Genomic DNA, 18,676 nt, shown 5'->3' with positions numbered 1-18,676 from the left:
CACCAATTCCTGGTCCCCTTTGAAGACCATGAAATTGCTGATCCAAGACACATGATTAGTGCATTCAGCCTATTGACTGGAAAAGGGTTGACACACAATTACAATGTCACTGGAATGTCACAATCTGTCTAGTTGTCTTTCCGAGCGTAGTCTAATCCAGTGGCACAGTGTACCCAAGAAGGAAGAATTTGATCAATAAAAGACACCTCTCTCTCTCTATTGTCACTGGCCTCTCTATTTTAGTTTTATTAGTCAATTTGGCAGGCTAGCAGGACTGCACACAAAACTGATGCCAACTCGCTGCATCTTCACTGCAGCTCTCAGCTTTATTTGCCTATCGTAGTGGTTCAGTTGTATGCATTGCAGAGTGTGTGTGTGTGTGTGTGTGTGTGTGTGTGTGTGTGTGTGTGTGTGTGTGTGTGTGTGTGTGTGTGTGTGTGTGTGTGTGTGTGTGAGAGTGCGTGTCCGTCCACGGGTGGGTGCTTCCTCAGTGAGCGGAGCAGTTTGGATCAGCAGAGGAGGATAGGCTTGTCACTGTAAGTTGCGTATGACGGAAGCAGCTCTTCTCCTGACACCACAACACAACTTCTGTGGTGTGTCGCTTGGACACAAGCTTCACGTTGTTTGCTGCTGGTGCCGCTTGCATTTTGCCTCAATCAACTAATTGAATGTGAAAGGCCGGCGGGCCCTGATGATGCGAAGGACAACACACACAGAGCAGTGGCAGTTTTAAGAAAAGCCCCCGTGTTTCTTTACGTTACCACGGCCAATGGCATGTCTCATTTCTCTTTATCAAACTTTTAACTTATTATGGAGACCAGGTATCAGCTTAGATTTTATAATATAAATGTTTGGCCATTTTTATTGACCTCAGTGAAGATTTTGTTATGCTATACAGTTTGTAATATTTTTTATGAAATCTGTTGAATGTGTGTTTATATACTTGTTCTTTTCACAATAGCAAAGCCACTTTTTATTGCCTACCATTCATCTAAATTTTCACTGTAAAATTTTTCTGTTTATTGTGGATAAAATGCACATGGAGCTGCTTACTGTAGATATGCTTTTTTAAAAAAAAAATTATGATAAATCATCAAGCAATTATCAGTTTATCAGAAAGTTCTGTATGGTTTATTGCATTTTAAACTATTTTCTCGGCTATTTGATTTGAGTAATTTCTGTGCAGAACATTTTTTTACACTTGACACATTTACAGACCACATTATGACCACATTTTTGGTACGCTGCACTTAGATAAAGTTCCATTGTGAGCATTTTCATGCTTTGAAAACGCACACTGAAAGGCACGCAGAGCTGCTTGTCACACAATGTCATCACTGACTGCGTAAGAAAGAAAAAAGAAAAAGAAAAAGCCTCGAATTACAGGAAAGAGGCACTGCATTAAAGAACAAAGGAGATCGATGGCAGTACATTAAATTTTATGCGAATGAAAAAAAAAATCAACTAATTAAAATTGATTACTCCTGCTTTGTAAATGTGTTTCTGAATTAAATTATTGTATGAAAACATTTTGACCAATCGAGGAGCTGAGGAAGTATCCATTACTGGATTGCAGCTGAGAAGGGGCTGGAATGTTTTGTGGTAGCTAAGTAGTTTGTTGTGCTTCACTGCGACTCCCTTCTTGCACTCCCCCCCCACTGCTAAAGTGCCATGGGTTAATCTCTGATGACCCTCATCTCTGAGAGCAGCTTCGGATCCATGGTTTGGGCCTTTTACCTGAATTAAAAGGAATGTATAGGCAACACAATATTTTTGCCCAAAGTGGGTGAAAGTGAGGTGTCACTCACTGTGTCGCTCCTCTTTAGTCATCAAGGCTCTTGGGGCCTCTCAGAGCCCCACTGGGGATGTCCTTATCTAAACAGTCATCTGTCTCACTAGTTTAGAGAGGGCAACCCCAGGCAGCACGACCGACAGTTGCACATTAAGAAATGTCAGATTCGGCTTTATAGCGTATCTGTCAAGCTAGTTTTGAATTGGCTGAGTGCCACATGTTTGTTTTTTCATGTTTAGCTCTCACAGGAATAAACAAAATGCATGACTTTGTTGTTGCTTCATGTTGCGTTTAAAATGCTGCATGACCTGCTGTTTCTCATTGTGCACTGAAATATTTTTATCCCTCTATAACCAGCCCTCGAAAGAAGTTGAATTATTATTTTGCAAGTCAGTAAAAAAAAAAAAGAAAAAGAAGAGAGCCACTAAAACTCACACAACACACTTTTTTGACATATATAAACATATAAAGGAAGTAAAACAGGCACCCAGCAGATTAAACTATAAAATGTTTTTACAGTTTTGAAATATAGTTTTACACTATTGTAAAAAATTGCTTGTATTTCTCCAAGAACGAGGCAACTTTCCCTTTCCCTCGACAACCTTAGCATTGTTCACAATATCGTGTTAAGTGTGTTTATCTGTACTGTGCACAGTGTTTACCTTTTTGCCAGTGGACTCGCTGAATAAAGTCTGCTGCGGCCCTCATTGTTTCTCACCACCAAACTACTCAACTTTTCCATGTTTGTGATCAGAGAAATGCTTTGATAGGGAAATGCTGTGGAATGGAAAGTTTTCTCTCTATATGCAGTGGTCTTGAGAAAAAAAAAAAAAAGCTTGATTTCCGTCCACCAACCCCCCCTTTACAAAAATTGCATAATATGCTTTTGATGTCACGATTGTAGCCTTGCCCATGGCTCTGACACTGATACAGCGTATGTTATTTTTAAACCTTTGCTTAGCAAATGTCAATGAAGTTTTCCATGACCCTTTTTCATCTACTGAAATGTTGACTCTGACCTTTAAATTTCAAAAGTTAGGATCATTCAATAAAGATTGACCACATTCACAGAGTGTAACACTCAAAACACCAACCCACTGTTATTTACCCGTGTGCCCAAAATAACGTGTGAACAGATACAAAGTAGTTTAGAAAAGCCCACGTTTCACCAGAAATCCTTTATCAGATTTTGCTTATGCTGAAGTTGAGTTTCAGTAATCGCTGTTCATTTCATTTCATTTTGTAACATTCTAACTTCCTTGAAAAAAGAAGAAGGAAAAAAAAAATGCACTGCACATAAAGGGACGAGCAACAATGAGCGAGAAATGAAGGGTTCTTTTTGTACAGTCATTGTTAGAAAGATTCATCTCCAGCAGGGCCCTTGAAGCTTCTGGAGTGTCTGAACAACTGTGGATGTTAGCTAAATGGCCAGCTCTGCACCTCACTTCCTGATGTCTCTCAGGGTCAGTAATTCCCTATAGCTGTTCCCAAGTGGCCTTGCCTCCTTCGCTAAAGGTCACATTAAGGCGGGAAAGACGTCACAATTAGAAGGGCATTTAAAGCTGCTCTTTTAAAAAGATTAAAAAGCACTGTTGGCTACATCAAGCTGTCAGGCAACTAAAGGAAATGCAATAATTGCATTAAAACTTAATTCCTTTCTGGCAGGGCTCTAATATCAGGAAGGTATTGGGTTAAGTCATTTAAGACAGCTGCCCCTGATAGCAGATCATCCATGAAAGCGCCAAATTAATATAGAGCTTCATTTTTCGCCATCTCTCACTTTCTCCGGCTTTTGGTCCTTCAAACGTGTGTTTGGGGGGAAATTTGAGACTAGCTTAACACAATTTTTGTTCATGTCTATCAGTCTGTTATTATATCAGGGGCACTTCTCCACAAATGTACAGGCCAGGGCAATTTGGAATGAATTGATTCACACTGAGACCGAATTCTATACTTGCTAATGATTTCCTTTTAGACCCTCAATTGCACCCCCACCCAGCTTCTAGTTCCATCAAGTCTTGCAAATCTTTTCAGTGTTGCAGACAAATTGTGTATATTTTTGCAGAACAGATGAGGAGTAAAGAGTTTTAAAGAACATGGCAGTCATTTCCTGTTTAAAAAAATATGAAAAGTCGATGTTGCACTCTTCTTTTGAATTGTTTGAAGTGTTTTAGATAAGAGTGCAATACCATGAGACTGGATGGAAAATTCTTTTTTTTTAATTTTTTTATTTAATTTTTTTTTTTTTAAACTGGCCTGGTAAAACGGTATCTTCATCAAAGAGTTCTTGTTTATTCCAAAGAAGCTCGGAGATCAACAACATGCGACCTCAAACCTTAAAAGAAAGGAGCGCCACTGTTGCAAACTCTGCATTTTTACCGTATAGCACAGTAATTGCTCGATAACTAGTGGTTTGAGTTGGCCTGAATAATTCAGACTGAAAACATGAATCTTCATTCTTTTCTCAGATGTCTATAATTTCTTCAGTTTATTTTAAAACTGAAACTAGCTTCAAATACAGAAACCAGCCCAAACAAACAATCGTAAGATATACCACGAATTGGTGTTTCATTATAGAAAGTCTGGATTTCCCAGACGCTCACACCTCTTGAGTTCCTGTAAAATATCCATAGGTAGGTCTTGCGGTATATTATAGTCAAGTGCCGTTACTAGTTGGAGCAAAAATATACAACTGGTTACTTGGATTCCCTCAGGCGCCTATCCGTGTGGTTCGAACATAATTGGATTTCATCCTCATTTCTCACAATTCAAGGTATCACGGTTGTAATTTTCAGACAAGTGCAGTGCAAATTCTGGTCCAATTCAAACTCAATAACATTTCTGTAATCTTGTCCGTTCATCAAGTTCACTCTCTTTTAAGTGTGTTGGTTAATGTTATCTCTTTCTATGATTGAGTTTTCACCTCTTTTTCAGCTTTACCTGACACTTTATTGGTTATCTGGTTTGCAAAGATTATTGCTCTTAACATGGAGCACTCTGGTGCATTAGGAGTCAAATCTTTACATGATGTTTTACAAAGAAGCCTAATTATTCTTCACACCAAAAATGATTTAGCTTTCTTTTTTTTCTTGTTTTTTTTTCTCTGCAAGGAAAGAAATTCACCTAATTTCTATTTTAGTTATTTATGCTGCAGACTCAAATTCACCTTGTACTGTTATCCATCTCACCCCCCCTTAAAAGCCCAGTTGTGTGCTACCCAACACTATAACTGGGGTGATCTATAAGTCAATAACAAGACTGAAATCTGTGCAATGTGGTTATAATTGATTGAGATGTCTGGATGGAACTTGTGCAAAGCATCTATGTCATCTGCTAAGAAGTGCACTTTTCCTCTCCCTGAAGATCTACCACAACAGTTTTAACCAAATGGACATGTACCTCATTAGTTTGCCGCTGAGCTAGCTGCGGTCCTTACTAAGATGTCACACTTACGCTTGTTAACGCTGATACAATTTTCTTGTCAATATTGTGCTACTGAAATTTTAAGCGACTGTAAACAAGGACTGCACATTCAGCATATTCTTTCCCTATTAGGTCATTACCTCTCACTGAGCCTCCTGTATATAACGCTGCTGTTTACTGGAATAAATAGTAGAATGTTAGATTTTAGTGTGTTTTTTATCTCTGGTTTCTCTAGCTTTTACCACAAGTTGTGTCTGTGGCTTGCTGACTTGAACTGTGAGCACTTTGCAAACACTGGAATGATTTTGTCTTGTTATCAAAGGGGTATTTTCTGTGTTTTGACTGTATCTTTTGGCCCAGAACATCAGTTGAGGGGGTCACCATGCAAATGGTTTAATCTGGTTGTCACAATGAAGGTTCCGGGTGACTGGCTTTAATAAGCCCTCAGCATATAGAGATCCAGGAAATTCCACACCTCTTGCGTAACCCTTGTGTACATCAAGGTCACAGTAGTGTCCCAGTGAAAATGTAGATTAGTGTCTAAATAAATTGTGGCAACAATCTCATGGAATCAAGTGTTTTATTACTATATAAAGAAGTAATAGACCTCTGTGGATGCATCATTTGTGTTATTCAGATGTTTTTTGGGTCTGTTTTTCATTAGTTTCTTAAAGATGCCTGCGCCATGATTCTCTACTGTACTGTGCGCTTGTGACAGAAATCTCACTTTTTAAACCGCTTCCCTGCCACTCCTACCACTTGGACAAGTTTAAACTGCAATTCTTTTGGATTGAAACAGGTTCATAGTATATGCAATGCATTACCCAAAATGAATTACCACTGGCAGGGCGCTCAATCACTTTGTATCTTTCAACACTAAGAGAAAAGAAGAGTAATCAAAACCTTTCAACCTATTAGAGGGATGACTTTTACAATTGAATCACGGGGACCACAGGTGCGATAATAAGTCATCGAAACCTCCTCTCCAGTGTGTTTCCCCTTTCTCTGTGTTCTTACATATTTATCTATTTTAGGAGGCGCCACTTCATGGCGCCCACTTCAAATTTATGTTTTAATGCCATTTGAGGAAGATTTTTTTTCCCTCCCTCCAATTCTTGGAAATGCATACTGGGGTGGAAAATTAAGGTGCATCTCGAAGGAAAACATAATAGAATCGATGAACGCAATGCACTTAAAACTACTGGTGTTCTGATGCTATTTAACGTTCTAGTGCATTAACGTTTCAAGTCATTACAACATTCAGGCTGGGTGATTTGATCATGGCAGGTTTTTAACTGGAAGAATTACAGAAGTTTTCAGCCTAGGATTCTCAAGTTATTAGATACAAATGATCACCTCTGCATTAAGTATAGATTTTCTTCCACTCCGCACTTAAGAATGGAAGTTTGTCTTTAAGAGGGTAATAGCAAATTAAGCTCCATACTCCATTTGTCCAGCACTCTTGATGGGCTAATTTTATAACTGCTGATTTGGTCATTCCCCACATTTAGCTGGAAAGTGGTCAGGTGGTCTTTTTCCTCACTGCTGGGCGTGGGGGGGCGTAAAAGCAACTATCAAATGGAATCCATTTAAGGTTGTTATTTTTTTTTTCCTGTGGGGTTGGATTTATAATGAACCTTTTTCTTAAAGAAGGTCTAGACTGTTGTTTGTACTGTGAAAAGCATCAGTTTGCTGCAAAGCTTATCTTCTTCCTCTCACATTATATCATTACGAGAGATTAAATTACATTTGTCTCTTGCCAGATTACCACTGCTGTACAATTTCTGCAGAACCCAAAAGTACATCAGAGTCCCTTGGCCCTCAGAAAAGCCTTCTTGAAGAAAAAAGGTGAGAGACTTTTCATTTGTTTCATTTGTGGACAGTATGTATTTGTTGGAAAATGGTTTCAGGATTATAATCCATATATGTTTATTTACAAAACGTGGTACAGATGCGTCCTTTTCCTTTTTTTAGATCATTCTGTAAGGGTCAAAGGTTGTGGCCATGGCTCTTTGCCTTTGAGGGGCTGGGGGGGTCTAATAGGGGTCGATTTAGCTTCAGAGAACATGATTCAGGCCCTGTGAATAAATGACACACCAGTTGGGATGCTCCTTTGGGTTCAGGAAAATTAATATTGACAAACTCCCTCTGCATTTTCAATGGAATTATCAATATTGCCTTCCAGCATTTTAACCCTTTTACTTAATTTAACAGTTATCGTAAATTTGAGGCACGACACGGGGAGGTTTTCTAAGCAGGGGAGGTTGGAATGTTTGCTGGCTCTTCACTTTCTTTGCAATTCATTGAGAGATTTCTAACACATGGTAGAATATTGTTTGTGCAATAAAAGTTGCAAAAAGCTTTATTACTCCGAACTCATTTAAGTCAGTTCAATATAATGCAGCAGTGGAACTGTGCAGTGTTACGCCATGTATTTCCAAATATGTACTGTGTGTGTGTTTGTGCGCGTGTGTGTGCGTGTGCGTGTGCGTGGCTCTACTTATGTGATAAACTCTATGTGGGGGTGAGTTTTTATTTAAATATGTAGCGAGACGGTTCAGTATGTGGGGACTGTACTTCTATAGCACTGTGGGACTTTGCATTCAGCATTAGAGTAGCCAAACAGTGAAAAGTGAGCCTAAAAGCTCTGACAAGGAAAGGTAACCTGAAACCAAATCCATGGATGCCGGCTGCTACTACACTCGTCTCATATGGCTCTCTTGATATCATTTGAAATTTTGTTTTTTGTCCTTTTCCTTCATTATTAACAACTAAGGCATGTTCTCAGTCTGCTGTTGGTTAATTCAAACGTAACAAGGGCTCATTATTAGCAAAGGATGCCATGCTGCACCTTATTTTCTTCTCACTTTCAGCCTTGTTGCAAATTCCACAGAGCTCCTATCCAAAACAGTTTGCTCTTACTGCACTTTAAGTCTATGAAATATGTATGACGCTTTAATGCAGATTTATTTCGGAAAATCGGTTCCGCTGTAGATCTAAACAAGAACTCTGGATTTGCATAAGGACATCGATCTTACAGAGAGCGAGAGAGGGAAGATATGGGCAATGAAACACTAAGCGCAAAGTATGTTTGAGTAGCACTCTGCAGTATTCTTGGGGTAACTCTTTGACTTGTACAGTCATACAGCAGTGAATCTGGACATTGTTTAAATTCATATTCCAGCTTTTGTGTGTCAAATCTGGAAAAAAAAAAAAAACTCCACTATAGTCCCGTATTTCATTAAGTCATTTGATTTGTGCTCTTATAATTTAATTTAACTGCAATAATTTTGATCGTACGGTCAAATGTTCATATTACATGATCATGTTATAGGAAATTGTGTTAGGAGAAGTTTGTTTTTAAGCTATGCCTCAAACTCGGGGATTATACCACACCGCTATTTAGTGAGGAACTGATCTTAGTTGACTGCTAAAAATAAAATGTGCTTAAGTGATAAACTTGTCAGATTTGTTGCATCATTATACAAAATGTCTTGATTTAAATTCTCGTGGAGAAATGTTTCAACAAAATACGTTTCTCCTGCCTTTTATCTGTGGTGTTCCTTCACATGTTATGGATTGTGCTTCTCGGTTAGATTCACAGTAAAAATATAAATAAAATGAAGCATTGTTACAAAATACCTTTTTTAGTCCTTGTTCATCTTCTCAGAAGTGTGTCTGGTTGATGTTTGTACGTTGACAAGAATCTGATTTTGAAACTTGAACTTTCCTTACATAAAACACATTCATATGATGAATCAGATTAGTAATCTTGTTCGTTGCTGACTGTTTGCAGAGCCACAATAAGCTTGTATACAGACAGCAGCGGACTAGTGCTCAGACTTTTCCATGGTCCTGTACCCAGCATGTATTGTCCTTTCAGCCTTTTGACAAAGAAACTCAATCATCATCCTTCTCCTCCCACAGTCACCACAGCAAATGTGTCAGTCTTAATTTCTAATACAGTTTAATGTCATATTTATGTAAATACTTCTGGATTTTACACTATATTAACAGCCAGAAATGTCAAAGCACACATAAAATGAAACAATACCATCTCCTGGTAGAGTGGAATTTAAATTGGATTCCTCTTGCTGCTAGTACTTACGCTGGACAGCTGATGAAGGGGAAAATAGGGCCCACTTTGATTGCATGTTGCAGAATCTTTACACAATAATCTCAGTCGTGCATATTATTTCCCTGCGCATTTGTGCCCTAATCTGCACTGAAGGATGCCTCTCTGGTTACATGTCTGTTTTTTCCAAAGAGAGCCTAATAGTGTGGTTTATTTCAATATTCATTGAAAAATATAATTTTCTGTTTTCCTTCAACTGTCAATTTCAGGGTATGAATTGGCAATTATGCAGTCCAATATTTCAAGCTGCCCTTCTCGAGTCCTTGAAGTTGAATAAACTGGCTGAAATATTGAAACTTTGTCACTTTGATGTAATATAAATCAAGATTTAAACCCAGAGATGCTTTTTTGCCTGTCTTTTACAGAGGAGTGAGGAAATGAATTGCATTTTGAACTGTCATACTGCAATCTTGAAGCAATTTTGCTTTACTCGTTCCCTGCCAAGATCAAGTAAATTTTATTGTGTTTGAGTGAAATATAATGTGCTAGACTCTCATCTAGTGAATTGTGCCATCTATGTCTTCTTCAATTAACAGCTGCAGCAACTAAAACTGCGTTGGGCCTCCACTTTGGCACCACCATTTAACCCAGACAATTAGCAGTTACGCACATAATTACCAAAAAAAAATTAAAATAAAATCAAATTCTCAGGACAAAGTCAACAACATTTTCCAGCTTTCAACGTGTCACTTTGACCGTGGGACCTAAGGTGACATCACCCAGCCACTCCTAGTTTGCCAAACTGAAGGTAATTTGTTTTGGAAAGTAAACACAGGGAGTGTACATACTTTGTTGCAGTACAGGTAATTTCAGCATGTGAAACAGGCACAGGGCTGAGACATAAATGATGGCGTGACTTTTTTTCTTTTTTTATAACGTCTCAGTTGTTATTGAGTTGAATAAATAACCCTAAGAGATTTCACCCTGGATGGAGGGTCAGGGGAAACAGAAGTAGGCTTTTGGTCTATTACCATACCTGCTGTGGAGGTAAGAGTAAGGTTCATCATCCCAGATATTAATAGGATGCTGTTTGTAAGTGGGGTTATGTGACTCACCTCTCGGACAAAAATGACAATGACCAAGGCCTGCATAGAAGGTAAAGGGATTGATGTGGTTATAAATTACTCCACGGCGCCACCTAGCCTAGGCCTTGCCCACTTTGTCATCACTACAAGGTGATAAAGCAGGGAAATGAGAACAGAGTCCCCTTTTTTAATACATAAATGAATACGCTATGAGAATGGTCATTATTTAGGGGCAATGTTCAAGCGGTTGAACACAACCAAATGACATGTAGGATCTCCCTCGGCAGTACAGCTTGGGAAACAGTTTGAACTTCTTCTTAATAACCCATTGACCTCCATCTATTTATGACCCCTGGCTTGCATTTTTTTCCCCCATAATATTCAAAATGTAAGTAATTTTCACTCAAGGGCAACTTCATAGTTCAGGCCTTGGAGGAGAGTAAAAAAGGCATTCACCTTTCACCACACAAAATATTTTAGTAAGCAATTCTTATAATTGGCTGTCCAGGTTAGGTCTTGACCCATAAAGTCCAGAAGTGCCAGAATTGGAGAAATAGATTTAATGCTAGAGCCTTGCTGCCTCTTTGCCCTTAAAAAATACCCAGAGAATATGAGCCACTGAAAATAGAGCTGTAAATAACCTGACGAGCAATGGGTTTTCCTTTAAATAAATACCGATCAGGTTTATGTTGAAAGACAATAGAAAACGTAGCCCAGATATGCAGTTTACAGTATTTATAGCTGTAATATCGAGGTGCCAGCACCGTAATTTCATGCCCCAATGAGAATGGCAAGGTCAAAGCAAATGCTTTGGCAGAGCATCTGCTAATACGGTGACTCATAAACAGGCACTGCGTGTATCAGGTGCACCAAATAATACAGTATAATGAAATACAGAATCGCTTTCCATTATTGTTCTTTTTTATGGTGTCGTCATTAGGTGTAATTTATGTCTTAAAAAATTCATCTCCCCACAGGTCGATCTGAAATGGGGGTCCAGGGGTCATTCCACAGGTTTTGGAACCAATAATAAATTTCACAGTCCCTTTTTTGTCTTTTCCTTTTATATGTAAAACTCACGTTCACCTTGTTCCTTTTTCTTTGGGATCTAAGGGCTCTTTTGTTTTCTGTTGTCTTCCCCACAGCAATAAACAGATCAGAGCCTCAAACACAACTTGGCAAGCTATAATTTCACTGGAAATCAGCTTTTGGAATTTCCATGTATTTTATTTTGATGTTGGGTAAAAACCTTTCATTTGCTGCATAAACAACATCAGAGATGTGAAGCGCTATTAAGATGTACATATTTTGGTCTCAATGAGAGCCTAAATGTAGATTTTTCTTTTCTTTTTTTTTTCTTTTTTAAAAAAGAAAAAAAAAAGAAGACTTTAAAGTTTCAAGGTGAAAGGAAATTCTTTGTTTTTATTATATCTTGTGTTATTTGGTGAAACTGAGATCATTGCATGTCTCACTCAATAGTCTGTCACCATGTAGTCTGCTGTGGTCAGATGAAACAGGAGTCCAGGGACACATTATTGCTTATTTGACAGTGCAGTCTGACTGCACAAACTCAGCACATGGCGCTCACCACTTCCTGGCACTCAGGACCTGCTCTACTACAGGCTGGCCAATATTTGCCTTCAATTATTCAACAATTTTCATGGCCATTCCTTTGAGCATTTAAATAGGTGACTGAAGGGACCTCTCTTGGCATAATCTTTCTGGTAGATTATCACAGGATTTGTTATTCTTTTGGCCTGTGGATACATGCTCAGTTTAAAGTGGGATTTCAGATTTGGTTCACAGTTAGGTGCTTAAACAGATATTCAAATGGGAGGAATCGTCCTTTTGGTTGTCGCATCTTACCCCATCTTAAATTTCTGCTTTACATTTGAGCCTCTATCAATCCACATGTTACTGTGTGCTTATCTTGTGAAGGCCACTCTGGAGGTCAGTAGAAGAACTGTTCTAGCTCTGTGCAGATACGGTTCTGTTAATGAAAACTTGAAGTCATCACTTAAAACACTTTCCATTTGCTCAGTATCGCTGAAAAGATGGAGGAAGCTTTAGCCAGCGCATGTGTGAATTCTCTAAATCCTGAAGGAATAGTTGGAGTAAAAGACTCTTTTACAAATCGGATCGTCTCTCTTTAAGTGAGTGAAATTAGCTGAGTAAATAAAATCTAGGAGAAGCACATAATGTAAGAAGTATATAATATTCTAATGTAAATTGTGGTGTTCCTTCATTATAAGGTGCTTATCACTATTTAAGAACTACAGTATGTTCCAGTTCTGTTTTTTTTTTTTTTTTTTGTTTCTTCAGCTTTCTCTTGTTTTGCTATAATGGGTTTATGTTGTTTGTTTAGTTTTCCTCTATGTGTTTCATCAAAAGTTGTAATTATTTTCTTTGTTTAGAGTAGGTTGCTCATTAAAAGATGAGACTCACAGCATTGGCAGCATATGGCGCCTGAAATAAAATCCTTTCTTGCCACAAAAGGAGATGTTCATATTAGATTTTTTTTCCCCTCCCCTCTGATTCTCCATCAGGGAGCCCTTTGCAATTTAATCATCACTAAAATCATTAAAAAGATCTGAAGATTAAATTATATTGGCATTTGCAAAATTATGTAATACATTTACATTACAATGAAGAAATTAAAATAATGCATTTTCACTGTCTGGGGTGTATGAAATCTCCACATGGGAAATATAACTGGAGAAGTGGACAGACTCTTATTTTCTTTGCCTTTGGTGGCAGTTAATAGGCTAGCAGAGTTTCAGATTTCACTGTGTGAACCTTTCCACACTTTCTTCCTTTGATGGATGGCCCTGAATCAGAAACTCTCACTGGAATGTCCGAATTATGAAATGAAAATACATTTTTAAGAAGGGGCTTTGTACAATTGAATGAGATTTGACATACTTTCTCTAAATTCTACTTAAAAGATTTGTGGGGAGCTTGGGAAGTATTTAAGCATACATTATGATAGCCAAAGAGCCATTTGGTTTTTCCCATTAAGGGAACATTTTTTCCGAATGTCTTATAAGTGTGTGTCTTCTTTATAGGACTGACAGATGAAGAGGTAGAGGTGGCCATCCAGCGTTCTGGCTCCACAGAAGCCCTACCTCTGGTCCCTGTGGGGCCCGCACATCCACTCCATGCAGCTCAGTTAGCTCCTGCACCGCTCAGTGAGTACATATATCACTTTCTCCCCTTTTAGCACCTGCAAATATGTGCGCACCGTTTCTCCTCAGAAATAGTTTTTTTTTTTTTTAAAACTTAGATCCTTGTGGTTTGCAGATTTGTTGTTAGAGAGCTTCCCTCTTGCTTTTGTTAACCCTGTTTAGTTTGTTTAAATTATCTGTAGCTCCCCAGATACCTCACTCTTTGCAAGTTTTACAGTTGTGTGTGCCGTACGACATTTTCCTTCACTGTGAATTCAGACACCGGGAAGATAAGTACAAGCTTATGAAGTCTCTTGCCATTCTGTTTCAAGGGGTTCCCCCCTGGCAAGACCCCACACCACAACCTGTATCTTTATTACCTCAGGAGGTTATGAGTGCTGTCCACTGATTTACCAATGCAGAATGAAGTCCGCGTAATGCTTAACCCATATGACAATGATTCCAGATGTATTCCACCCTCATTTATTACCACACTGTCCTTGACTCCCCCAGCATCTCATGTTTTGTAATGAATGCGATGTTGATGGGATGGCCATGTAGTTAGGAAGACTCGCAGCTCTCTGTCCATAGTGGAGGGTTTTATATCAAAACGGCTATAAGGGAACTGCATAATGAGGTGAGAGCGCAGAGTCTTGTATGGGGGGTCATGCCGAAAAGAGGGGGCTACCTCCCTTTGATGTCCTTCTTATGGGGACGGTGCACAGGGACCCGCATCCATCTCTGTCGAAGTAATGGATACTCTGATCTCTATTTCCACACGGTAGAAGGACAGGAAGGCCTCCACTGAACCCAATAAATTTGAGAGGAGATTGGAAAAACGGGGGATGGAGACCACAGTTCCACAGCTTAAGTGACCAAATAAAAAAAAAAAAAAAAAAAGAAGATGGCAGAGTGGAAGTGGTGTAGAAAAAGGGAGAGACAGGAAAGAATCAAAGGACCTAAAGAGGAGGAAAGAGAAAGTGAAGACCCCCGGTGATGCAGTGAGGCTCGCTCAGGGTCAAACACCTATCCCAAGGACTTCCAGGCCTTTCAGATGCCGTGGTATTCTGGGATAGGTGACAAGTCTATCGCCGCTATAATGTTGATGAAGACCCAAATTTATGTGGTTACCATATGGATGTTGGAGATTGATTCAAAATTTTCGATAGGAAAGGTTACAGGTTCATCGCAGTGTGCTGCAGAAGCAATGAAATGTGCCCTTGAGTATGGAGAATAAAGTAGCATTCACCTTGAAAATATACCATATAGTCCTGTATGACAGTGGGTCTCTCATTTTATTTGCATGTAAAAATCACACAAGTGCTAAGGCACAAAATCAATCTGGTTTACTTACTTCAAGCCAGTAAACATGTACCACATAACCCATTAGGTGAAATCAGACCTGTAATAGAATATCAATGGTGTGCTTTAGTGGCCTAGCCTCTAATAATTTCCTATTCATTTTGGCCCCACCAGAGTAAATAAAGAAAAACTCATATATTTCCCCAAGACCTGTTTGTTGTTTAGTGACATTTTCAGTTGAATACCTCTCTTCTTAAGAGGGGAATTTCCACCTTGACAGACAGTTGGCCTACCCAGATGACAGCTTGCACAATGACACACTTTCACATTATCTGTCATTCAGCAAGACAGCAACTTCTAAACACACAAATACACACTCTCTTACCTTTCTGTTTATTTTTGAAGGTTTATATATAAACATCATACCCCCCCCCCCCCAAAAAAAATAAAATAAAATAAATAAATAAAAAAGGTTACCATTGGAAGGCAGTGATAGCCTTTAATAGAAAAGCACAATAAGCAGTCCTTTTTTGTTTGTTTGTTTTCTCTAGGCTTAAGCATTGTTGTCCAAATGATCTGTTATGTCATGCATTTTAAATTTGTATCACCTCTCAATAACTTAATGAGTGAAGTGTTTTCATTTAGGACTTACCAAAACCAAAATATATTACAAACACAGACCTCTTAAGTAAAAATTAAATGCAACAAAAGTGAATACACTTGTGATTACCGGTACACAAGTTATGTAGTCTTTGATTACTGAACCAAAACTGACATCACCTGTGATTTCCATTTGACCTAACTGCATTAATATGGTTACAAAATAACCCGTAAACGCCACAACTTTCTTAGTTTTGCATTTATGGTCTGTTTCTACTGGGTATGCATGTCTCCATGAGGGCTCTACGTGGAAAAGAACTGGAAAATGTGATTCTGAGAAAAGGATACTGGAAGATCAGTGACCCTTTTAAAAAATCAGTGGCACAACAGTCTCAGCTGTAATCAGGAGCTATAGAATAAGCTGTAGTGCCACTAATCAGAGCCGCTGTGGCCGTCCTGCCAAAACAAAACCAAGGACAGTGTGTTACTTGCAATGACAGGCAAGTGTTCTAGACTTATCACAGGGGTTGTTAATGGAAAGAAGCGCTACTTGAGTTGTATTAAATGTTTAATTGTACAAAGGAGAATTCACAAAAAAAAAGCTAATACTTTTAATGTTGCAAATCAAATACTTAGTACAGCTACAGGTTACACTAACACAGTGAGGGAAAGTAGTGCATATTCATTTCCAAAGCTTAAAATTTTGTTCTATTTCTTTTTCCAGGTCCAGCAGGCTGCAGGTGGAGAGACTACGGTGCCCTTGCCATCATTATGGGGGGCATCACATTCTGTTTTTATCAGCTTTACAAGGCAAGTTACACAACCTCCTTTTGCCTATGCTCTCAGTGATTTTTTTATTTATTTATTTATTTTTTTTAATGTAACCAATTGTTGTGCAGTTAATACACTGCATCCTGACATCTGTCTGCACTGCCTCTCCTTATATCACATTGAAATTGGTTGGCATCAGCTTATGATGAACTATGGTGCTAGAATAGAAGGCGCCTCTGCAGTATGTAACATCACTTTGGTCTTGTTATTAAAGCTACTCTGCTTTATGTCAAATCATGTCATTTGAACACCGCCTTTTTAACTTCCCTTCCCTCCTCCTCTCAAATAGATATTTTTTTTTTGCTTTAAAAAAAACATCTGCCAACACTGCACACAACAATCTTTTTTTTATTCTACAGTCTAAAAATAATACCCTGTTTTTTTGTTTGTTTATTGTTGTTGTTTTTTTAAAAAATCAGGCTTAGCAGCCCTTGAACATGAGCTCAGGAGGCCCCTTGTCCCTGCTGACATTAATCCCATAGTGGCTGTTAGTAGTAGTCTGAGTGGCATGTGGAAGCCATTACTCTTGTTTTAAAGGAGGACAGGAGCTTTAGCAGTAGCTCTTGGACTAGATGACGGGCCATTCTCCTTTGTGTATGGAGGAAAGAGAAAGGGAGCACGTACCATGTACGTACATATTGCCCTGCTGACCATGTCAGATGCACTTGCTTTCCTTTAGATCCTGTTTCGTCTCATTATTTCCTTCTTCTTTCATATGACTGCACATTCAGGGACTGTACCAGTCCACTGTTTCCCACATGCTTCAACATTTGCCAGCCACTGGTCGCCTGGGAGGTGGGATTCCCTGGTGGGACAGCACAGGTTGCTGTCATGTCACAAGAGTGTAGCGCCAGTCGCACCATATGTCCAGGCTTGTGCCCATACTTTATTTATGTTATGGTGCACCTTGTAAACACCACACTCCCAGCAACCCACTTATTAATTACCACGTGTTGACACCCATTTAATCTTTTTCTCTAAAAAGTGTTTATTACTTCCACTGGTGTGGCTGCCTGCCACCTGAGCTGGAGAGAAAACCTGGCAGAGAGCTGGAAACTGGCACTTATTCAGCCTTAAAAGCAAATAAACAAACACAAATACACATAAGATTTTAAGGCAGTTCAGTGGTTCCCTAAATGCATGCGTGGACATTAACTTTACATGAAACACACATGAAAGGGAGCGAGCGAGACGCTTGCGAGCTGCTCGTCTGGATAACCTTCTCACTGGATAACAAACATCCTCATTTGGCTGTCAGACATACATATCATTTGGTAGAGTTCTGTTTATTTAGTGGCAGAGATGATGAACAGCATGACATTGTTTTTGGTTTTGGAAGACTATTTTCAGTGTTCACCACCATGTTTTTCCCTGTAGGCTGGTCTCTTATTTTTACCGTCCTTTTCACAGTTTCATTCTTTTTATGGTGCTCAAAATATGCTTTCAGGCTCACAGCTACTTGGTTAGAAAAACAGCAGTTTTTTGTTTTTTGTTTTTTTTTACTTTTCTGCTTTATATTTGAAATGACTAATCTGTTATCACAGTTGTTGATTTTCTTACCTACTAATAGTTTCAGTGTGTACACACTTATTTTATCATCTGCTGTAGAAATCTTTGCACCTAATCATGCACTTTAGACAGTGACGCACAAGCCCAATAAAACAATGCCATTGACCCTGGACTGCCTCGTCTAGGTGGCCCTGTCTTTTCCTCATCTTTCTGCCCCTATCCACCAGAGAGACGTGTAATATTGTGCCATGCTTTTAATTGCAGAAATACATCCTTCCCCTCATTATGGGAAGCCGAGAGGACAAGGAGCATCTGCAGAGGATGGAAAGCAACATTGCGGCAATGAGTGGCACGCTGACACAGACAGGTGAAGATTAATATCTTCATCACTTTCTCCCTCCTTAACATTTTCCCTCATTTATCTGTCGCCAAAATCGGGGGCCCTGCACGTTTTTAACAAATGACGCCGCTGTCATTTCGCTTTAATTTGAAATTGCTTGTTTACTGTCAGGCTCGGGCTCAATTAATTACGTTTCGCTGAAAAGCTCTTAACCTCGGAATATTAATGAGGAGTTGGGAAATGACAACTTTTCTTCCACCCCACCCATCCCTTCTCTCTCCCCCCTTCCATCCATCTCCCCCCCTCCACCCACCCGCCCTGCACCAACTTCACCCCCATCCAAACCTCCATCGCCATCATCATCATCCTCCACCCTCTTCCCCATAGGTGGGCATAAAGTTCATTTTAATTTTGTGTGCGTGTATGTGTCTGTTTGTGTTTGTGTGTATGATGTGTGCGCGGCACAGTGGCACTGTGTGGCGTCTGGGCTCAGCACTGGGCCTAGTGTGATTAAGTGCATGGTGACAGGTGCGGCTCCCATGTTGGACAGGTGAG

General features: G+C 39.2%; 1 protein-coding gene across 1 annotated transcript in view; it reads left to right on the top strand.

Moving 5' to 3' along the window:
• Positions 1 to 18,676, top strand: part of pex14 (peroxisomal biogenesis factor 14) — a 42,594-nt gene that overhangs the window by 12,187 nt on the left and 11,731 nt on the right. The window contains exons 3-6 of the mRNA XM_030734809.1: positions 6,979 to 7,063; positions 13,441 to 13,563; positions 16,166 to 16,251; positions 18,046 to 18,148. Coding sequence (XP_030590669.1) covers positions 6,979 to 7,063; positions 13,441 to 13,563; positions 16,166 to 16,251; positions 18,046 to 18,148 — 397 coding nt within the window. The remainder of the gene's footprint in view (positions 1 to 6,978; positions 7,064 to 13,440; positions 13,564 to 16,165; positions 16,252 to 18,045; positions 18,149 to 18,676) is intronic.

This window comes from Archocentrus centrarchus, chromosome 7, assembly GCF_007364275.1.
Source record: "Archocentrus centrarchus isolate MPI-CPG fArcCen1 chromosome 7, fArcCen1, whole genome shotgun sequence".
In the NCBI taxonomy this organism is placed as follows: domain Eukaryota; kingdom Metazoa; phylum Chordata; class Actinopteri; order Cichliformes; family Cichlidae; genus Archocentrus; species Archocentrus centrarchus.
Note: the sequence above shows the minus strand (reverse complement) of the source record. Positions and strands in the feature narration are given on the sequence as shown.